This window comes from Schistocerca nitens, chromosome 12 (assembly GCF_023898315.1).
Source record: "Schistocerca nitens isolate TAMUIC-IGC-003100 chromosome 12, iqSchNite1.1, whole genome shotgun sequence".
Classification (NCBI taxonomy): Eukaryota; Metazoa; Arthropoda; class Insecta; order Orthoptera; family Acrididae; genus Schistocerca; species Schistocerca nitens.
In genome coordinates this window covers 30958766-30983394 of record NC_064625.1, presented here as the reverse complement: position 1 = coordinate 30983394, position 24629 = coordinate 30958766, and the positions used below count along the sequence as shown (strand labels likewise).

General features: G+C 43.6%; 1 protein-coding gene across 1 annotated transcript in view; it reads left to right on the top strand.

Annotated features, from left to right (window-relative positions):
* LOC126214880 (uncharacterized) overlaps positions 1-24629 on the top strand; it is a 127782-nt gene that overhangs the window by 31121 nt on the left and 72032 nt on the right. The window contains exon 2 of the mRNA XM_049941526.1: positions 13608-13807. Coding sequence (XP_049797483.1) covers positions 13608-13807 — 200 coding nt within the window. The remainder of the gene's footprint in view (positions 1-13607; positions 13808-24629) is intronic.

The following is a 24629-nucleotide window of genomic DNA, read 5'->3' as shown; positions in this document are numbered from 1 at the left end:
AAAGTTGTTTTGAATGCCAGCGGGTTTCCTACACCGTATTACGCATAGTAATGTGCCGTGTTTGTGCATTTCCATATTTTTGTTCAGCCCCTGTGTAAAAAGAAAGGAGAACGGAAGACTGTCTCTCACCGTTAGAGACTGTAAACGAATCTAACTAAGAAGTGTAGGCAGAAGGAGACAATGATGGGTACTTTAACAGGCATACGGCCATTGCTGAAGCGAAGATTAACTGACTGAACAATACGTAGAGGAAAATGGAAAGAAGAAAAAGATGTTTAATGGTAATGTAACCTACAATACGTACTTAGACAATGTGTGGAAGAAAATGAGAAAACGAAAAAGACGTTTAATGGCAATGTGGCCTACAGTACATCCTTAAGCAATGTGTAGAAGAAAAAGGGAAGAAGAAAAAGACGTTTAATGGCAATGTGACATACAATACATACTAAACCAATGTGGAGAAGAAAATGGAAAGAAGAAAAAGCCGTTTAATGCCAATGTGGCCAACAATACATACATAAGCGATGTGTAGAAGAAAAAGCGAAGAAGAAAGACGTTTAATGGCAATCTGACCAAAATACATACTTAAACTATGTGCAGAAGAAAATGGAAAGAAGAGAAAGACGTTTAATGGAACTGTGAGCTACAGTACATTCTAAAAATCATCTGGAGAAGAAAATGGAAAGAAGAAAAAGGCGCTACATGGCAATGTGACCTACAATACCTACTTCAACAATGTGTGGAAGAAAATGCTAAGAAGAAAAAGACGTTTGATGGCAATTTGCCCCACAATACGCACTTACGGATAAATCCTGGAAGAATTTTTTTTTTCCGACTTAAAATTCGATCCGACTGACTCTTTCTTTTCCGACAATATATTCGCACAATTGAACCTATGCCTTTATTAAACATGATCGACGTTTACCACAGAGCAGCGTTTTGTGAATGCACCACATGTAGTTCATTACTGCTTCCCAGGACGTGTCGTGTAATTTGTTTCATTGCAGTTATGTTTGTCTGATAAGCCCTTTAATCCACTGTGAACTACTTTGAGCGACATCTCCGTTTCGTGCACTGACAACTCTGTCCTGTAATGTCGGCCTACTAAACTGTCACGGGCTTGCAGCTGCTTGTCGTTGAATGCACCTGAACATGATCGTTACAAGTTCTACATCTATATGGTTACTCTGCAGTTCACACTTAAGTGCCTGGCAGAGGGTTCATCCAACCATTTTTATACTAATTCTCTACCATTCCACTCTCGAATGGCGTGTGGGAAAAAGGAATATCTAAATCTTTCCGTTCGAGCTTTGATTACTCTCATTTTATGATGATGATCATCTCTCCCTACGTAGCTGAGTGTCAACAAAATGTTTTCCCATTCGGAAGAGAAAGATGGTGATTGGAATTTCGTAAATAGATCTCGCCGCACAGAACACCGCCTTTGTTTCAGTGACTGCCAACGCAACTCGCGTATCATATCAGTGACACTCTCACCCCTATTGCGCGATAACACGAAACGAACTGCCCTTCTTTGCACTTTTTCGATGTCCTCCGTCAATCCTACCTGATAAGGATCCCACACCGCGCAACAATATTCCAGCAGAGGACGGACAAGTGTAATGTAGGCTGTCTTTTCTGTGGGTTTGTCGCATCTTCTAAGTGTTGTGCCTACAAAACGCAGTCTTTGTTTGGCCTTCCCCACAATATTATCTGTCCAGTCTTTCCAATTTAAGTTGCTCGGAATTGTAATTCCTTGGCAATTAGTCGAAATGGCAGCCCTTAGATTTGTGCGATTTATCGCATACCCAAAATTTATCGGACTTCTTATAGTACCCATGTGGATGACCTCGCACTTTTGTTTGTTTAGTGCCAATTATCACTTTTCGCACCATACCGAAATTCTCTCTAGATCATTTTGTAATTGGAATTGATCATCTGATGATTTTACTAGACGGTAAATTACAGCGTCATCTGCAAACAATCTAAGGGGGCTGCACAAATTATCACCAAGATGATTTATATAAATCAGGAACAGCAGAGGGCCCACGACACTACTTCGCGGAACGCCAAATATCACTTCTGTTCTACTCGATGATTTACCGTCCATCACTACGAACTGTGACCCCTCTGAGAGGAAATCACGAATCCAGTCACACAACTGAGACCATATGCACGCAATTTGATTAATATAGAATCGATCTGAGACCCCTTGTCGGCAGTACTCATTACTTCATGGGAATAAAGAGCTCAGCCGAATCACAGAAATTTGCGAACTAGCGCAGTGGCTACGATTATTAATGACGAACCTGTAAGGGTCAAATAGCCCTTTCTAACTGGACGACGTGTTTATCACTGACAAAGAGTGGTGAGTCTAAATGTTATGACCATTGCCCACCGCGGGACTTGTGGCTCTGTAGGCAACTGAAGCGGCAAGCAGAGTAGAGTAGAGATGAATGGGGACCCACTCTAGCTACGATACGGTTCGCAAGTGGCAAAATCCACTAACATAATCGACTTTGTCAGAGGGAAGGTAGCTATGGCCAAGTATCGGCGAACGAGCAATTTCGAAATGGCGAAGTCATTTGGCCGTTCGCGTACTACTGTCTTCAGCGTCTGTGGACAGTGGTTGAAGATCAGTGAAACCACAAGTAGGTGAGAAAGTGTTGGATGTCCGCGCCTCATCAGAGAGGGTGGAGGTTCGAGGCTTGCCCGTTCTCGAGAGCACGACAGAGGGCAACGCTCGTGCTGGTACTAGCGTTTCGAAGCACATCATTCAGCATACATTGTTGAACGTGGTTGCTCGCAGCAGACGATGTCTACGTGTTGCCTTCGAAGACCTTAATATTGGTTTCCATGGAACCTGTGGTAGCAATCGAAGGCACCGTGATAGCTGCAGACTATGTGAATATTTTTGTGGACCAGCTGCATCCCTGTACGCTTGAGGTTTTGTTCCACTGATGTCGCTTTCATCACAATGTGTGATCAGCTGATTGGATTTGCCGTTTCCAGAATGCTCTTTCCCAACAGCCGCGTACACTATGTCAGTGGTGGTACGTCCGATAACTGTGGCACAAAAAAATGTCAAGGTAGCAATGATCAAACAAATTTATTTACTCGTATCAAAGATTAACAGCACATCTATTCCGACATGGACTGAAAAAAAATTGATAAGTCACTTCTGCTGGTGGCTGAAGACTAGTAAACCTGTCACTGAGTATACGTTCATAAACACACAGTTAATAAAAATCTACATCTTCATCTACATCTACACGGATGCTACGGAAATCACACTTGAGTGCCTGGCAGACGGTTCATCGAACCACCTTCACAATAATTCTGTATTGTTTCAATCTCGAACAGCGTGCGGGGAAAACGAACACCAGTACCTTTCCGTGCGAGCTCTGAATTCCCTTATTTTATTGCTACGATGGTTTATCCGTATGTAGGTCACCGTCAAAAAAAAAATTCGCATTCGGAAGAGAAAGTTGATGATTGAAATTTCGTGAGAAGATTCCGCCGCAACGAAAAACCCCTTAGTTGTATTAATGTCCACCCCAAATGTGGGGTCACGTCAGTGACACTGTCTTCCGTATTTCGAGCTTGTACAAAACGTGCTGCTCTTCTTTGAACTTCCGTCAATCCTATACGATGCGGATCGCGCACCGCGTAGCACTACTCCAAAAGAGTCTCACTAGGAGATCTGTTGCATTTTGTAAGTTTTGTGCCAGTAAACCGCAGTCAATGGTGTGCCTTTCCCACAACATTTTCTGTGCGTTCTTTCCAGTTTAAGTTGTTCGTGATTGTAATTCGCCGGCCGAAGTGGCCGTGCGGTTAAAGGCGCTACAGTCTGGAACCGCGCGACCGCTACGGTCGCAGGTTCGAATCCTGCCTCGGGCATGGATGTGTGTGATGTCCTTAGGTTAGTTAGGTTTAAGTAGTTCTAAGTTCTAGGGGACTGGTGACCTTAGACGTTAAGTCCCATAGTGCTCAGAGCCATTTGAACCATTTTTTTATTGTAATTCCTAGGTGTTTCGTTGAATTTACGCCCTTTAAATTTGATTGATTTATCTTGTAACTGTAGTTTAACGGATTCCTTGTCGCATTCATATGGAGACCTCACTGGCCGAAGAAAGTGTAAATCCAGCAGGGAGCAAAACTGTCTAAGTCCGGCGAGTAGCCGTTTGAAACTTTAGGAGGAATAAATTAACAAGTCCACAAGTCTGGTACGAGAACAGAGTCTTCGTCTTCTACGGCCGGCTCCCATTTTCGCAAACTCAGACATGAATGACAGTAATGTTGTGGAGGCGGTTCTCTAGTGAGAATCCTTGTTGCTGGGATGCTCGCGGAATCGGCGAATGGCCCAGAGAAACTCACTCGAAGCAAACTTGTCTGGTCTCGCTCGAGCGCTGCACTAAATACCGCTCGGTCCAAGGATACAGCCAAACCTATTTTCGATCAAGAGTCTTGTGGAAGAGAATAGGTTCAAATGGCTCTGAGCACTATGGGACTTAACATCTATGGTCATCAGTCCCCTAGAACTTAGAACTACTTAAACCTAACTAACCTAAGGACAGCACACAACACCCAGCCATCACGAGGCAGAGAAAATCCCTGACCCCGCCGGGAATCGAACCTGGGAACCCGGGCGTGGGAAGCGAGAACGCTACCGCACGACCACGAGATGCGGGCTGAAGAGAATAGGTCCGTGTGGCTTGCGGCGCTTGGGCGAAGGTCGGAGCGTGGCCGACTGTCTTCTGGAAAATTGTCACCTATGTGATAAGGCATCTTCGAACCACTGATGTGATGTTGGTTGCCGACACCGCAGGCGTTAAGACTCAGTACAGCAAGTGGATTTCCCCAGCATTGCTTGCTGTACACTGCTCATAATGTTTTGCTGAATCACTGTACAGCTCAGTAGGATATAGAATTTACAGATATTTCTTATAAGCTTTATAATTTAAACAGCAAGCAGCCACAAGGTTTAAAAATGGTTATTTAGAACAGACTGTTGCCAGATTCGGATTTATTCAGGTTTCGTTGTTTCACTGCTCGGGCCTCGCTATGTACTCTTCATTGGTTTGATGCAGTGGCGTGTATTTCTGTGCTACGAATTCGTCCTGTACTTGGGTTATGTCTTCATCTACATACTCCGAAAGCCACCATACGGTGCGTGGCGGAGGGTACCCTGTATAACTGCAGAATAACGAATGTCAGTATGCCTCCGTAAGATCCCTAATTTCTCGTATCTTATCTTCGTTGTGTCGGCAGTTCGTGGTCTAGTAGTTAGTGTTGTTGCCTCTGGATCACGGGGTCCCGGGTTCGATTCCCGGCCGGGTCCGGGATTTTCTCCGCTCGGGGAGTGGATGTTTCTGTTGTCCGCACCATTTCCTCGCCATTCATGAAAGTGGCGAGTATGGACCGTGTAAGGTTTGGAACTTAGTACGAGTGCTGATAACCGCGCAGTTGAGCGCCCCCCCCCCCACCCAAACCAAATATCATCATCATCATCATCATCATTATCTTCGTTGTCCTTACGTGACATGTATGTTTGTGGCAGTAGGACTGTTCTGCAGTCAGCTTCAAATTCCGGTTCTCTAATTTTTCTCAATAGTGTTCCTCGAAAAGGCCAAAGGCCTTGCCGCAGTGGTAACTCCGGTTCCCGTCAAATTACCGAAGTTACGCGCTGTCGGGCTGGGCTAGCACTTGGATGGGTGACCATCAGGTCTGCCGAGCGCTGTTGGCAAGCGGGGTGCACTCAGCCCTTGTGAGGCAAACTGAGGAGCTACTTGATTGAGAAGTAGCGGCTCCGGTCTCGTAAACTGACATACGGCCGGGAGAGCGGTGTGCTGACCACATGCCCCTGCATACCCGCATCCAGTGACGTCTATGAGCCGAGGATGAGGCGGCGGCCGGTCAGTACCGTTGGGCCTTCATGAACTGTTCGGGAGGAGTTTAGCTATTTTTTAGTTCCTCGAAAAGAACGTCGCATTTCATCCAGGAATGCCTATTAGAATTCCTGAAGCTTCTTCGTAACACTTGCGTGTTGTTCGAATCTACTGGTAACAAATGTAACAGCCTGTCCATGAATTGCTTCGATGTCTCCCTTTAATGCGGATCCCAAAGACTCAAGTAATACTCAAGAATAGGTAGCACTGGCAGGTTGCATGGGGTCTCCACATTATGGGATTTTTTCCCTACTCATTTGGATTACCTAACATTTTTCAATATTTAGAGCAAGCTGCTGTTCATCATATAGACTAGAAATTTTGTCTAAATCATCTTCTATCCTCTTAAAGTCACTCATCTTCGACATCTTACTGTACACCACAGCATCAGCAGGTAATAGCTGTAGTTTGCTGCCCACCCTGTCCACCATATTATTTATGTACACAGAAAATAACAAGCGGTCCTATCACACTTCTCTGAGACACTCCTGACGGTAATCCTTGTCTCTGATGAACACTGGCCATCAAGAACAAGATATTGGGTACTGTCACTTAAGCAGTCTTCGAGCCACTCGTGTGCCCATTTTGAAGTTACCACATTTTTGCACATGTACTACTGAGTGCTTATATCGGGTGATGCTGAGGAAATAAGATTAGTAAAATAACATACTTAAATTAGTAAATGAGTTTCACTATTTGGGAAGCAAAATAACTGGTGATGCTCGAAGTAGAGAGGATATAAAATGGAGACTGGCAATGGCAAGGAAAGCGTTTCTGAAGAAGAGAAATTTGTTAACATCGAGTATAGATTTAAGTGTCAGGAAGTCTTTTCTGAAAGTATTTGTATGGAGTGTAGACATGTATGGAAGTGAAACATGGACGATAAACAGTTTGGACAAGAAGAGAATAGAGGCTTTCGAAACGTGGTGCTACAGAAGAATGATGAAGATTAGATGGGTAGATCACATAACTAATTAGGAGGTATTGAATAGAATTGCGGAGAAGAGGAGCTTGTGGCTCAAATTGACTAGAAGAGCGGATCGGTTTGTAGGGGATGTTCTGAGGCATCAAGGGATCACAAATTTAGTACTCGAGGGCAGCTTGGAGGGTAAAAATCGTAGGGGGAGACAAAGAGATGAATACACTAAGCAGATTGAGAAGAATGTAGGTTGGAGTAGGTACTGGGAGATGAAGAAGCTTGCACAGGATAGAGTAGCATGGAGAGCTGCATCAAACCAGTCTCTGGACTGAAGACCACAACAACAACAACTACTGAGTGCTGTTTAATTCTCTGTAAAGTGCTGTAACACACAGCATTGTATGTTTTATGACAGAACACACGCTAAACATTTACAAACCGGGAACCGCCATTAAGTGAGTAACAAAAACAATGTTAGTAATTTTTGAGAACACTCCTCTTGGAGTACAGCGGGTTTTAATTACATAAAAACGAACATTAACAGTCACAACCGCAAGAAACTTCTTTTTTTATGAGGTTACCGGTTTCGGTCTGTTTTAGAACTCCTTCAGACCTTACAATGTAATGTGTAAGTGGAATAGAATTGGAGAGATGCAGTAACATATAAAATACATCTTACACAACAAGTAATAAAATAAGAAATTATACCTATGATGATGGTGCACATCGTCACTTCCACGCCGCTTCGATGATAAATAATGGCATTGGTCAAGCAGTATATTCACTAGCACTACGATCTGAGAGGAATACGCAACCACTTGCATGCATTTGTAGACGTCGAGCTGCATGCCAGTACTCATTTGACATCCAGCAGCTGTTTCAGCTATCAGATCCTCTCCTGCTGAATGGCACGTATCAATATGACCACGGCGTCTCCATGGGAGCCTTTAGCGTCGCCTAACCACCATCTTTGTTGCCATACAATCCACGAGTTAACGATAAATCTCCACTGATGGCTATCTATGTTTTCACAACAGATTATGACTGGTTATTTCTTTTATGTATATTTTTTCACAGATTCACGTACCGCTGTTTATAGCAGTTACTTTACGTAATATAAGGAACCTATTTCTTCATTTGTTATTAGCGTTCGTGTGACCATTTTGCGTAACACTTTATTGTAACAAGGCCAAGGACCTTGCCGCAGTGGTAACACCAGTTCCCGTCAGATCACCGAAGTTAGGCGTTGTCGGGCTGGGCTAGCACTTGGATGGGTGACCATCCAATCTACCGAGCGCTGTTGGCAAACGGTGTGCACTCAGCCCTTGTGAGGCAAAATGAGGAGCTACCTGATTGAGAAGTAGCGGCTCCGGTCTCGTAAACCGACTTACGGCCGAGAGAGCGGTGTGCTGACCACATGCCCCTCCACATCCGCATCCAGTAACGCCTGTGGGCTGATGATGACACGGCGACCGGTCGATACCGTTGGATCTTCACGGCCTGTTCTGGCGGAGTGTACTTTTTTTATTGCAACAACCGCTCGACGTCCTGTATGCCTGATTGGCTACCGCTGGTGTAATTCGGTTTGCAGTGGGCGGAGCATCGCAAATTTACGCAACAGTTGTGTTAAGCAGTTAACGCTTGTGGAGTCGTAGCACCTGCTCCGTTCACAGCCACTATCTACCCTCATCTCTATAATTTCTTCTTTTACTATTTGTTATTTAAGGTGTACTTTATATCTTACTACGTCCTTCTAGTTTGATTTTACGTACATATTTCAGTATGAGGCCTGAAGTATGTATAAAAGAGACTGAAACCGATAAACCCATAAAAAAGAAGTTTCTTGGGGGTTAACTCTTCCTGTTCGTTTTTAGAAAATAGTGTTACTCTTGCAGAGCTGCGTAAACACGATTTTATGAGGGTCAAGAGATATACACTGAAGAGCCCAAGGAACTGGTATAGACATACGTACCCAAATACAGAGATGTGTAAAAATCCAGAATACGGCGCTGCGTTCGGCAACGCTTATATAAGACGACAAGTGTCTGCCGCAGTTGTTAGAGCGGTTACTGCTGCTACAATTGCAGCTTATGGAGATTTAGGTGAGTTTTGAATGTGGTGTTACAGTCGGCGCACGAGCGACGGACACAGCACCCCTGGGGTAGCGACGAAATGGGGATTTTCCCTTTCCACCATTTAGCGAGTGTATCGTGAATATCAGGAATCGGGTAAAACATCAAATCTCCGACATCGCTGCGGCCGGAAAAAGATCCTGCAAGAACGGGATCAATGACGACTGAAGGGAATCGTTCAACGTGACAGAAGTCCAATGCTTCCGCAAATTGATGCAGGTTTGAGTGCTGGGCCATCAACAAGTGTCAGTGTGCGAACCATTCAACGAATCATCATCGTATGGGCTTTCGGAGCCGACGGCCCACTCGTGTACCCTTGATGACTGCATGACACAAAGCTTTACGCCTTGTGTGGCCCCGTCAACACCGACATTGGGCTGTTGATGACTGGAAACATAATTGCCGGTCGGACGAGTCTCGTATCAAATGGTATCGAGCAGATGGACGTTTACTGGTGTGGAGACAGCCTTTTGAATCTATGGACCCCGCATATCAGAAGGGAACTGTTCAGTCTGGTGGAGGCTCTGTAATGGTGTGGGACGTGTGCAGTTGGAGTGATATGGGACACCTGATATGTCTAGATACGAGTCTGACACGTTCATCCATCCATGCCCATTGTGCATCCCGACGGACTTCTGCAATTCCAGCAGGACAATGCGACACCCCACACGTCCAGAACTGGTACAGAGTGGTTCCAGGAACATTCTTCTGAGTTTAATCACCTCCGTTGGCTACCAAACTCCCCAGGTATGAACATCATTGAGTATATCTGGGATGCCTTGCAACGTGCTGTTCAGAAGAGATTTCCACCCCCTCATACGGATTTATGGACAGCCCTGCAGGCTTCATGGTGTGAATCACCTCCATCGATACTTCAGACATTAGTAGAGTCCACGCCACGTCATGTTGCGGCACTTACGCGTGCTCACGGGGGCGCTACACGATATTAGGCAGGTGTACGAGTTTGTTCGGCTGTTTAGTGTGTGAAACTAGGGAAGGGGATTGTAGAGAAACGTTTGGGAGAGAGGATGCAGAAGCGAGAAATGTAAGGAAACGGCAAGGAATCATAGGAAGACAAAGAGGTGAGGGAGCAGGCAGCGGAAAGAATGGGTATTGAGGAGAAGGAGTGAGGCATGCTATCTGATGAAAAGTGTCTGGACATTTATTAGTGGACACTAATGTGGGCTGTCTACACCATTCGTCCTTAAAACGGACTGAACGCTGCAGTAGACATTTTCAGTGATGTGTGTGAATGTCTGTGGATGAATTGCAGCCCATTCTTCCTCAAGAGCCGAGACGACAGAAGGTAGTGATGTTGGACGCTGTGGGTCTCGAGCGAAGGTGTTCCTATGGGGATCAGGCCAGGACTCTGGGCAGGCTTGTGTGCTTTAGGAATGTTGTTGTCCACGAACTGCTGCCTCACACAGACACACGGTGTATTGTCACGCTGATAGAAACAATACTCGTGTCCTAACTGTTCCTTTACTGCAGTTCCCAACCTTTCTTAAATCATTACCCCTGAATAACTAGACATTAGCAAGTACCACCGCCACCCCGCCCCCTCCCCTACATTATCACCAACTTTCGCACCTTACTAAACTGTAGAATGAAAGAATTTTATTCCAACGCTTTTATTTTCCAAATTTTGAAAGAAGAATAATATTTAGTTTGTGTCTAGTTGTGTGTATTAGAGCGATTGACGAAGGAATTCGTGGTGCATCGCAAGTGCTCCCCACAACCCCATCTCAGGTGAGAAAGCTAACTGTCCACAGTGAGGGCAGACACTTGTTACAAAACATGCATCCCGTGCATTACTACTCTCCCTTGCGGCACTTGCTTGACCTGCACACTGCAACCCCGTTTAAAATTAAATAAGTTCAGATGTTTGCACTATACTTACTGTTCGTAAATCGCTTGGTTGTTGTACTCCTTACTTCTGAACTGGCAGACGTTGCAAGGCTTCAGACAGTTAATGCTTTGTGTCTAACGACTCTAATAATAATAAAAATAATAATAACATTCACACTGTGTACAGCAATTTAATTGCCCTTATGTAGTTACTGCTGTGTCGTCTGTCAATTAATTCATCTATCTATCCCGAAGCGTGTAATGAAGCAATTTCTGTACTACTGCAGTTAGTGACTGCAACTTTGAGAAGCCATTTTCTTGAGATATTTACCTTTTGTTAGGCCTATGTCTCACTTTTATCATCAACGATGTATGGGACAAACCGCAACATAAGTGTGTAGTGGGTGGACTATGTGATGAACCTGTATCCTCCACCACATTGATGCTACTAATTGAGAAAAAGTAATTATTGATAACTTATATGATCAATATTAGTCTTACAAAATTGGACAGCTGTGGACAGTCCGAAATGTTCCTGATGGATTTGTTACACACGTGACTAGTCACGTTCGAGGTCTCTCAGCTTCCCTGGCTGACCCGACCTGCTATTACCACTCCTCTGGTGCCTCCTTTTGCGCTGGCTGGTCTGCGTCTTAGAGCATATAATGATCAATTCAGTATAGGGATGACTGGATACTTTTCGTCAGATAATGGCCGCCCCGTTAGCTGAATGGTCAGCGTGATGGACTGCCGTCCTAAGGGACCCGGGTTCGATTCCCGGCTGGGTCGGGGATTTTCTCCGCTCAGGGAGTGGGTGTTGTGTTGTCTTCATCATCATTTCATCCCCATCCGGCGTGCAGGTCGCCCAGTGTGGCGTCGAATGTAATAAGGGCGTAAGGGGCCTCCTGGCCAATGACGCCAAACACTCATTTCCATTTCCATCAGATAGTGTCCGCAGCTCGTGGTCTTGCGGTAGCGTTCTCGCTTCCCGCGCACTGGGTCCCGGGTTCGGTTCCCGGCGGGGTTCAGGGATTTTGCCTGCCTCGAGATGACCAGGTGGTGTTGTGTCGTCTTCATCATCATCATCATCATCATCATCATCATCATCATCATGTCCGCCCCCGGTAGCTCAGTGATCAGCGCGATAGAATATCAAACCTAAGGACCCGGGTTCGATTCCCGGCTGGGTAGGATATTTTCTCCGCTCAAGGACTGGGTGTTGTGTTCTCCTGATCATCATTTCATCCCCATCGACGCGCAAGTCGCCGAAGTGGCGTCAAATCGAAAGACTTTCACCAGGCGAACGGTCTACCCGACGGGAGGCCGTCGTCACACGACATTACCATCATCATCATCATCACCATCATCATTCATCCTCATTACGGCTGGAGGAAGGCAGTGGCAAACCACCTCCGCCAGGACCTTGTGTAACACCTACAGCGCCTCTCGGTGTTGAAAAAACAAAAATAGGAATTCACAAAATGACCCAAGTCCCACCACAAGTAGTGATTACGAAAAATAAATAAAGACAAATAGAGGGAAAAATCTAGTATAGAAAGCAAAAGAAAAGAAAAGGAAAATTTAATTATAAATTTTAGAAACATGGGAAGCGGGAAAAACAGTAGAAAATATTAAAGTATTAGTTATTCCAATACGTAAGAAAATCAATGTTATAGTCATAAACGTAGGTCTGGAACACCAAAGATAGTGTTTATTAAAGTATAAATAGCCACACGTTGTAATTGCGATACTCCAGTCTCTAGTCTGTTCTAGTACGGAAGTTATTTAGGACGTGCAGCTTTAGAGAACAACAATTGGGACAAGAATAGATCGTGACGAGATTGTTTTTGAGGATTGTCAATTCAAGACTTTAATTTGCACATTTATCAGATTAGATAAACGGGAAGGTGAATAGTAATCTCTTTGGCTTTAATGTCAATTCGTGTGATTATTCAAACGCTTTACTGAATTGAGAATTTTAACCGGATTTTTACTTTGAATTGTGATAATGGGGAAACTTTAACTTCACGCAACTAGTGATCATAGTTAATGACAGTTTCCGGATATTAAATAGAAATAACTTATTTACCGAAAGTGACAGGATATTATCTAACATCTCCGATGCTAGCGGGAATCCTACTTAGACATCTAATTAAAGAACGTCTTTGAATGAGATCATATGAGTGAACCTATTAATTAATAATTCTTGTCAATAAACTGATGTTAATTTGAAACATAATACAAATCTTGAACATTAATTTAACTTAGATTAATAAACGTTAAGGTTACGTGGTGTATGGCGAGAACAATCTTGCGATTCGTAACTAAAACAATTGAACGACAGGTTAAAGTATCATCGTCTGTAAACATTGGTAGTAAAGCTACTAAAGATTTTTTCTCTCAGAGTTGGGAAGAGTATACGTGTAGTGACCCACGTTTAACACTGGATTTTGAAAGTAATCAAACTGATACTTAGCCTGGTCAATATTTAATAAAAATAAAACCCTTCAATGACAGTCAATGTGTAAAAAATAAAATCAAAGTTTCACCTATTGGACGAAAAAGTGAAAACAGAAAAAGGGCTGCTACACTTGCTTAGTACGGCGGTGCGGGTCTCCCGCATCGTCCCCTACGCTCCTCGGAGTATGGGACATCATCATGATCAGTGTATAATACCAATAATCTGGAGTTAGTATGAAAGTGTGCATGAAGAGCGATCGCGCCCCAACTCAGATGTGCCGTACGCATTTGTGTTCACAGACTGCAGCAGACGGATCTAGCGTCCAGAGGAGCGTGATGGAGGCGCTGCTGGAACGGCTGGAGCGGTGCCTGCGCTCCGAGGCCATGTCCGTGCTGGACAACCTGGAGCGTGCGGACGTGGCCACCATCTGGCCAGGCGTGCAGCTGGTCAGGGTGGAAGGCCGGTCCACTCAGCGGACAAATGGGAAGGGACACAGCAGGTGAGACGAAAGCCTGTCCACTGGCGATCCATCGGTAGGCTGTGCAGGTCTTTCTTCGTTTGGGTCAATTACGTTTACGACAGGTTTCATGTGGCCCACCAGAACTTCCTAATACACTACTGGCCATTAAAATTGCTACACCACGAAGATGACGTGCTACAGACGCGAAATTTAACCGACAGGAAGAAGATGCTATGATATGCAAATAATAAGCTTTTCAGAGCATCCACACTAGGTTGGCGCCGGTGGCGACACCTACAACGTGCTGACATGAGGAAAGTTTCCAACCGACTTCTCACACACAAACAGCAGTTGATCGGCGTGGCCTGGTGAAACGTTGTTGTGATGCCTCGTGTGAGGAGGAGAAATGCGTACCATCACGTTTCCGACTTTGATAAAGGTCGGATTATAGTCTACCGCGATTGCGGTTTATCGTATCGCGGCATTGCTACTCTCGTTGGTCGAGATCCAATGACTGTTAGCAGAATATGGAATCGGTGGGATCAGGAGGGTAATACGGAATGCCGTGCTGGATCCCGACGGCCTCGTATCAGTAGCAGTCGAGATGACAGGCATATTATCCGCATGGCTGTAACGGATCGTGCAGCCACGTCTCGATCCCTGAGTCAATAGATGCGGACGTTTGCAAGACATCAACCGTCTGCACGAACATTTCGACGACGTTTGCAGCAGCATGGACTACCAGCTCGGAGACACTGTCAGTCATGCAGCGTCAAGGGTAACCGCAGGCACGAACGCCTGCGATGGTGTACTCAACGAAGAACCTGGGTGCACGTATGGCAAAACATCATTTTTTCAGTTGAATCCAGGTTCTGTTTACAGCATCATAATGGTCGCATCCGTATTTGGCGACATCGCGGTGAACGCACATTGGAAGCGTGTATTCGACATCGCCATGCTGGCGTATCACCCGGCGTGATGGTATGGGGTGCCACTGGTTACACGTCTCTGTCACCTCTTGTTCGCTTTGACGGCATCTTGAACAGTGGACGTTACATTTCAGATGTTTTACGACCCGTGGCTCTACCCTTCATTCGATCCCTGCGAAACCCTACATTTCAGCAGGATAATGCATGGCCGCAAGGTGTAGGTCCTCTGCGGGCCTTTCTGGATGCAGAAAATGTTCGACTGCTGCCCTGGCCAGCACATTCTCCAGACTTCTCACCAATTGAAAACGTCTGCTCAAGGGCGACCGAGCAGCTTTCTCGTCACAATACGCCAGTCACTACTCTTGATGAACTGTGGTATCGTGTTGAAGCTGCATGGGCATGTACACGCCATCCAAGCTCTGTTTGACTCAATGCCCAGGCGTATCAAGGCCGTTATTACGGCCAGAGGTGGTTGTTCTGGGTACTGATTTCTCAGGATCTATGCACCCAAATTGCGTGAAAATGTAATCACATGTCAATTCTTGTATAATATATTTGTCCAATGAATACCCGTTTATCATCTGCATTTCCTCTTGGTGTAGCAATTTTTCGGCATTCCTCTGTGCCGTCTTCAGGCACCATATGCATTTCTCTGTATCTTCACCTCAGACTGTCACTTACATCTAACATCCTTGATTGTTATCGACGAAATTCGCCAACAGCCTTGTAATTGAAATGTTATTTTATTTTACTACTAGTTTCGGCATTCCTCTGTGCCGTCTTCAGGCACCATATGCATTTCTCAAAAATAAACTATATTGTCATATAGGGCCTTATATTTCTGGATGTCATGAATTCAAAACTGTATCCCAAGTGCTTCATTCGAAGACTTGATTTCAATCAAATCTTCGAATGTACCACGTGCGATACACTCATGAATTCATTACACCCAGGAATATATGGCATTGTATGGCAATATAGTTTATTTTTGAGAAATGCATAAGGAGCCTGAAGACGGCACAGCGGAATGGCGAAACTGATAGTCAAAATAAAATAACATCTCATGCGGCTATTGGCGAATTTAATTGATAATTAATTGACCAGCCGACGTCCCATGTCCATGATGGATCATCAGAGGTCCTTGATTATTTGTTGGATATATGCCACTTTCCGCTTTAACTGCTTCGGCTATCTGCAGACACTTCCTCTCCAACCCAAATTCACAGCTCGTTGCACGCTACTTGAGTAGCGCGCCCTGTCCACCATTGTCATTACTGACACCTTCGCGCTATTATACTTACATGCATATTTGTAAATAATAGATTTCAGCTATCAGTCGTCCTTTTGATATTTTATTGGCAGATCTAGATTTCAGCTAGAGACTAGCCATTATCAATACACTATCATTTTTGATCAGTGCATGTAATGCCTGTTGGTCGGGCTTCATCCACAGTTCATTGAATATGGATATGGAGTCTGTTCATTCGGACATGTCCGAAAGAACAGACTCCATATCCACGTAAGTATATAGTCCTGGCAATACCGGCCGTAACCTTCTTCTTCTGTGCGGGTACACACATATCACCCTAACTCTTACGGGACTTCGTAAGACTGTCTTCCACGAGTAACGAGTGTCTTGGGTAGGGACACTACGAATATAGTGTGTGAACATATAAGGTGAGAATGTGGGTCTCGCGGGAAGCAGTCGCATTATCCTCTGTGCCCTCGGTGGCTCAGATGGACAGAGCGTCTGCCATGTAAGCAGGAGATCCCGGGTTCGAGTCCTTGGCGGGGCGCACAATTTCACCTGTTCCCGTTGATACATATCAACGCCCGTCAGCACCTGAAGGTATTAATATATAATTCTAATTTAATTCTATATATTAATACCTCCAGCTGCTGACGGGCGTTGATATGTATCAACGGGGACAGGTGAAAATGTGTGCCCTGTCTCGTAAACTGATATACGGCTGGGAGAGCGGTGTGCTGACCAGATGCCCCTCCATATCCGCATCCAGTGACGCCTGTGGGTTGAGGATGACACGGCGGCCGGTCGGTACCGTTGGGCCTTCATGGCCTGTTTGTGAGGAGTTTATAGTAGTTTTTTCTAATTTAATTCTAGTTTCGCGCTGATTCCTGAAAGAGTTCGTGGGAGAGACTGGACAGGCATGTAAATGTTCTTAATGATCAAGGCCTGTGTATTTATGTATGTGTGGCATCCGTTCTTTCGGACATGTCAAAAGAACTGATGCCACACAGGCACAAGTATGTACCGGCACTTTCGTTGTAATTGTCTGTGGTTTTGCAGTATGGCTCGCCAGCCGCTAGATGTAGCTTTTCTCTTCGCTGGTGGCAGGTGTTAGTACTATCACATGATTTCGCTTTACAATGTAGACATCGCTGCGCTACTCTCCATTTGCACCAATGAAACCAGCGTTCTGTAATCTCTTTGTTGCAGTTCAACGTGGACTCCAAACCATGATGCATAGTAACATTATTCACGTGACAAATTCATTTCCGAAGATGAATACCTATTTTAACGGCTGAAACATATAACTCTATACTTTGCATGAAGACTTTTCTTTTTTGTGTGCTGATGATGGGCTGTGCCCCAAACGCGACAATAAATAAAAATTTTGGAATAGCAAGTGGCCAGTTATTCTAGCGACCTATTCACCAGTGGGATTACTCAAGTTTTCGACATGGTCACAGATCTTCTGCGGGACTTCATGTCGCACCTTAAGTTCGTTACCAAAGGTGAATTATGCTTCAACTCACAGATAAAATCCAAGGTTGGATTACTCTGATTAGATGATTATAAGTACATAAACATTCCGTACAGTTAAAGAGGAGAAAAGTTGAGACATTACGGTACAGTAATCAATCAAAAAATTATCTATGAAGTGGGGTGGTTGAATATCTTCATAAATGATGGACTGAATGATATAAACAGAGAAGAGAGACAAATAAAAGAAATGAAGGAAGATATTAGTTTAATGTCTTGCCGAATTTGAGGTATTAGAGATGCACCATAAATTCACATTTTAAAGAACCGTCCCGGCATTGGCCCAATGTTACTAGAGAGACGTCGGCCCCTGGTAGCTGAGTGGTGAGCGCGACGGAATGTCGTACCTAACGGCCCTGGTTCGATTTCGGCTGGGTCGGAGATTTTCTCCGCTCAGGGACTGGGTGTTGTGTTGTCCTTACCATCATCATTTCATCCCCATTGATACGCCAGTCGCCGAAGTGGCGTCAACTCGAAAGACCTGCACCAGGCGAACGGTCTACCCGACGGGAGGCCCTAGCCACAAGGCATTTCCATTTTACTCGAGAGACAACGGCGTTCGTAACTGAAGATGTTCAGAAATGTGGTTTGAAATCTAGTCCATTTGAATCAGATGTCAATTTCTTCCCCAGAATGGTAGCATAAATCAGGAATTTATTGGGTTCCGATAAGTTAAGAATATTAAAACCGATTTTCCACCACGTAGCAATGATATTAGAGGTTGCCGGCCGAAGTGGCCGTGCGGTTAAAGGCGCTGCCGTCTGGAACCGCAAGACCGCTACGGTCGCAGGTTCGAATCCTGCCTCGGGCATGGATGTTTGTGATGTCCTTAGGTTAGTTAGGTTTAACTAGTTCTAAGTTCTAGGGGACTAATGACCTCAGCAGTTGAGTCCCATAGTGCTCAGAGCCATTTGAACCATTTGATATTAGAGGATGGAGAAGACGTTTCTATGGACTCTTTAAAATCCTAATTTCCTGTAGAAGAAATAAGCGAATTTTTGAAACCAGAAAAGAATAGCATACGATGATTGAAAATTACGCAATGTAATAATGAAAATAAAACAGAGTAAAGACAGAGTAAAAATTGAGTTAATGACAAGAAAAAATAAATATGAAGAATAAATTGGCCAGAACAAGGGATTGTAGTTGCGAATTAAGGATTTTTATATTGTAATTTTACTGGCTTTAATTTTTATTATCGTACGTCTATGAACGATACATTCAAGTACTCTAGGTTACTGAGACAATCACAGTATCAAATATGCAACTCACACACATCCTACCATTTACAATACAGATGGCGAGTTTGCCTTGACGTAATTGAACGACAATGACTAGATTCTCGATATCTTGTAGAAACACATAACGAATAGAAATGGCAGATATTTCAATAGAGGCACAGATCTCATAACTGAATCACGTTGCATGGGGATGTCGTAAAAGGAAGTGAAAAAATAAATAAATAAACCTGTGTTCTGGTATTTAATTTTCACGTGATAGTCAGATAGTGATTGTGCGTCTGTGAGAGATTAGTGTACTTTTTGTTTGAAGAAATTCTCTAGGGTGTAGAACACATCATAAAACAAGGAAACACAATACATAATTACAAAACGGAAGAAGAGAGATGCTAACGTCTGTTCCGCGGATCCAGCGTGAAGTGGTCCTCGTGAATACAGAATAAGTCAAAACATCTAAAACACACTTTCGTTTAAGTGTTAATAAATTTGTCACAAAACATAAGTGTAAAATACTCTGAGATGCATGTGATAATGAAAAGGCTATTGTAGCCACTCATCGTCAAAGAAAAATATCAGTTTACAATACTTATATCAATCACAATATTACAATGAATATGTGCAGAAGCCAGATTTTCCGTAACATTCGCGTTATTGAATAATATTTGCACATAGGGCGGTTCTACTAATAAATTCGTCAGTGGAGTAGGAGGATCTGGCTGTCAATAAATTCTCTAGATTCCCTTAAACTAAAGTTTACTACTAGTGAAATATTTTTGTGGCTGCTGGCACGATGACGAGTAATACTGAAATTTCTCATTGCGAATTACATTCACTCCCTTAACATAACAGTATACAGTACTTTCAAATGAACTCCCATGTTTCCTTTTTGTAGTGCGTTTTTAATGTATGTATTTGGCATATTCATATTAAATATACCAGTTTCAATAACAAAATGAAATGGACTACATTCTTCTGCTTTTTGTCTCGACACTAGTATAATTTCTATGGGTATTAACTGGTGGAGGCATGCAGAGAATAAGAAGCAGACTAGCACAGGTAAAAAGGGCATTCCTCGCTCAAGTCAACTAGTATCAAACATACGACTTATTCGAGGTCGACATTTCTGAGAATGTAGGACTGGAACACAGTATTGTGTGGTAGTGGATCAGGGATTGTCGTTAAACCTGAGAAGAAGAGAATAGAAGGACCTGAGATGTGCTGTAGAGGGAAGTTTAAAATCAGGTGATGAAAATGAGCAGGTTCTCCGAAGAACCGGAGAGGAAAGAAGTATATAGAAAATACTGACAAGAAGATATTAGAAAATGATAGGACGTGTGTTAAGACATCAGAGAATCGCTTCCGTGGTGCTAGAGGGAGCTGTAGAGGGCAAAAACTGTAGGCGGGCTCTAGGTTCGAATACCTGCAGCGAATATTGAGGAAGATGGGTGCGAAAATAATAATGCTGCTATGAGGTGAAAAAGTTGGCGCAGCAGAGGTAGTCATAGTAGTTCGTATCAAGCCAGACAGAAATCTGAAGAACCCACAAAAAAAGCTCAACTGTCCCTGGAAGTTTTGCAGCTGGTATTGCTGATACTGTTCTTGCGATAAATAATCATTGCCCAAGTAGAAACTGCAGTTCATTTCTACTGGCTAGATATTTACGCGATAGAGAAATACGGGGGTCATTCAAAAGCAATGTAACACTTTTTTTTCTGGAGAAATACGGCTGAAGAAAAAAGCGAAAATTGTTGTGGGATATTGTGGTGTATTCCTGCTTCAGCCCCTATAGTTTCATGAAGTTCCGATATGTGGCGGGGCTATCGTCGCCTTCAAAATGGTGTCTGTAGCGTAAGTGCGTTCCAAGCAGAGAGCTGACATTGAGGTTCTTTAGGCAGGAAACAAGAGCGTCGCAGATATTCATAGGCGCTTGCAGAATGTCTACGGAGACTTGACAGTGAACAAAAGCACGGTGAGTCGTTGGGCGAGGCGTCTGCGAGGAAGGTCGCGGATACCTGTCCGAACTCCAGCTGGTCGCACACAGCTGAGACTCCTGCATTGTCGGAACGTGCGGGCACTGTCACTCGACGTGATCGGCGGGTCACAAACAAACACCTCACTGCACAACTGAACGTCTGTGTTGGTACTGCTGACACTCGTCCAACAGTTACTCAAAGGCTTGTGGCCACTGGGTTCTTGCCGCCTAACAGAAGAACACAAGCAGAAACGAAGAACCATCTGTGAGGAATTGCTTGCACATTACCTAGGCTGATCGTGGCAATTTTTAGCCGAACGTCGTCACAGGCGATGTGAAACAAGGGTTCATCACTTCGAACTGGAAAGAAAACGGCAATCCATTGGGTGGCCCCAGTCCTCCGAAGAAAAAGTTTAAAGCTGCACCCACAGACGGTAAAGTGATGGCGACGGTCTTTTCGGACTGTGGAGCGGTTATTCTGTTTTCTGTCCTCCCTCATGGAGAGACGATCAACTTTGTAGTGTGTTGTGCTACCCTCAGGGAACAGAAGGAACGACTTCACCGTGTTTGTCGTCGCAAAAATGCAAACAAATTTCTTCTTGAATGAGATTTTTACTCTGCAGCGGAGTGTGCGCTGGTATGAAACTTCCTGCCAGACTGAAACTGTGTGCCGGACCGAGACTCGAACTCGGGACCTTTGCCTTTCGCGGGCAAGTGCTCTACCAAGTTTGGAAGGTTGGAGTCGAGATACTGGTGAAACCTTCCCGTCTCCTCTATACCTCTTTTTTGTTAATGATAACCTTCCCTTTTACAATAAACTATGAAACCTTTCATTAGGATTTCTCTCTCTTGCTTAATAATAACAAATGAAATCATCCCTTCGAAATTTCTCTTTCTCAATCTTCGCATACAAATTTAATTGCTGTTTTTTAAAAGTGATTTTCGAATTATTTCGACGAAACATAGAATGTGTCGTCGTCGTGTGGCCCTCAGTCGTTATCTGCAATAACCCAATGCTGTTCCTTACATTTTTTACTGTTACTGGATCGCCATCTGACTGCTACATCGAACTGCGACATAAATATACTTACTCTGGTTTACTATACTCTATTGCCGGCCGAAGTGGCCGTGCGGTTAAAGGCGCTGCAGTCTGGAACCGCAAGACCGCTACGGCCGCAGGTTCGAATCCTGCCTCGGGCATGGATGTTTGTGATGTCCTTAGGTTAGTTAGGTTTAACTAGTTCTAAGTTCTAGGGGACTAATGACCTCAGCAGTTGAGTCCCATAGTGCTCAGAGCCATTTGAACCATTTATACTCTATTAACTTCTCGTGGCCTGTTATAATAAGTGGCTATATTTATTACCACAGCTGACGTTATTCTTTATTAGCAAAGCTGACGTTATTCTTTAATTAATTTGACTGAAGTTAAGTTATTCATAGTTACACTTTTTCTTGACAACAATAAAATGTTGCAAAGTTTTATGTTGATGGTTTTTAGGATGGATTATAATCAGTAATGCAATATTGCTGGCAAAATTTAATTATATTCTGAAAACGCTTCAAATATTTACTGTTAGTAATGAAATGATTTTACAAACGTTCAAATGGGACTTACTTTTTTCAATAATCTTACGACTAGCATTGCTCAAACATACCTTCAGTAGTCTTGAGTTTCTCAAAAAATTAATTCAATAATATTAGTTCCTCTTATGATAATAGTCAGCTGATGTCTCTGTACATCCGTTTATAATCTCTTGTAAATCATAGCTGGTGGCTGGCAGGCACACCGCTCCTCTCAACCTCTCGCTTCAAACCTGCTACCGACTCGCTTCACATCTCTCTTACTACTGGCTTCCTACGAAGGCTAAAGTGCGGTCTCTCCCGCCAACAATGCTTTCTGGTGCAGACAATCCCTGCTACCATTACAAAATGTATCAATGCGCGGTTTTTCCCGCTCTTTTCTTAAAATGTATCCATACGCGTTCTCTCCCGCCCTTTTTAAAATTATATCAATTTGCGGCCTCTCTTGTCAACAATACTTTGGTGCAGACATTCCCTGCTACCACAGTTATTTCCAACATGACAAATATTAATTGTTCCTACTTAATCCTATTAATAAAATATAAACATCTTTCATAAATTGTGGTTTGACAATAGACAATAGAAATATACACGGCTTACACTGGCAGAAGTAAAGCTGTGACGACGGGGCGTGAGTCGTGCTTGGGTAGATCAATTGGTAGAGGACTTGCCCGCGAAAGCCAAAGGTCTAGAGTTCGAGTCTCGGTCCAGCACACAGTTTTAAGGGGAGCCAGAGGTGCCTATGCTGCCCATGTTAAAATCACTAAGTTTGAGGAACATTTATGAATAAACTACCAAATAGAAAAATTTGAATTTTTTTTACATATAGAGTGGTTTAGTATTGCAGTTATGACAGAGGGATTTTGGAGTATCTTTTCTAGTTTCCTTCCAATCATTTTTTTTATTAATGACCCAAATTTTTTTACAAATAATTGCTTTATAATTAAATGAAACTACTGAACATATTGCCAAATGGCTGTGTTACAATATAAGTTTGACCACTAGGAGTGCTGTATAAAAATTTCATCTCTCTAGCTTGAGTGGATTTTGAGAAAATGTTCTTTATATTCGAAAAATTCTAATGTACGGGAAATGGCTATCAAAGTTTCTCAATACATTCCTGCACTATACGATGGATTATCAGAGTCTTCTTCTTCATCCTCCAAAAGCTTCCTCTTCTGTCTTCTTTTCTGGCCTGTTGTTCCATCGTACTTCATATGCCTTTCTCTTCTTTCTGCTCCTCTTATCCTTTCTCTGTCAATATTTCTTAGTGCTCGTAGTGTTCACCCCAGCTGTAAATCCTAATGCCTTCAGAACTTCACACTTCACACTGTTCCCTTGGTTGTAGGTTGCTATTGCATCATAAATGCCAAAGTGCAGTGTTTTTATGCTTACAAACACCCTTTTAGGAATCACTTTCCAAATCAAATTGTTTACGCTCTCATTAGGATTCTGCATCTTTCCGTGTAGACATTTGTGTAACAATTCTGGCTGTGCTAAGTCATGAAAAATTGGTTTTATTGCATTTATTACAGCTGCTGGCAAACCATGTTTGTGATGATAGTCCTTTTTTGCATTATATTTGCACCAGGAATCTTTTGGGCCCAGGCTGTGTTGAGGGTATTCATTGGAAGACACAGTATGAAGGAACAATGCCCACACTGCTTTTCGCATGTCACTAACATTACTAGTATTTTGCCTTATAGCATACCCATAGTATCTCTGTAGACGTTCAATCACCTCATCAGTAAGCCTGCCTCTCCCTCCTATTGTCTTTCCATCACTGAGCTTACTTGAACCCAAAGTTTGTTTGAGCCTTCGAAGCCGTGCACCCATACGCTTTTGCACATGCCCAATGCATTCCAACTTTTCAACTACAAATTCATTTCCATATGGTTTCAGTTCCTCTATAGTCTTGAAACCTTTGGAGTCACCATCCCGAAGGTAGTATTTGCTAGAAGATGTCACAGGGCTATGGCCGGGCATGTGTTGCTTAGCAGAAGAACGCACTGTTTCAGTAATTGTAGTATCGCAACTTGGTATTAGTGTTAATTTTCTTTTCCCTACGTTCTTCCTCTTCTTATATACACGGTTTACTAAAACGTGGCATCGTAACCAGAACAGCGCTTTACACAAGAAGTATAATACTACCAACAACAGGCACAACACTGAACTAATTCGAAACGGTAAACAGCAAAGAGACGATGTTCCGCGCTCTTAGCGCTTCATTTGTCACAGAAAACAATGTAGCCAACCCTTGCACACTCGCTGTATGCGTAACATGAGGCGCTGTATGCGTAACAGGCCGAGAAAATCCCAAGCAGTTCGCCAGGAAGTCACGAGAGGGTGTTAGATG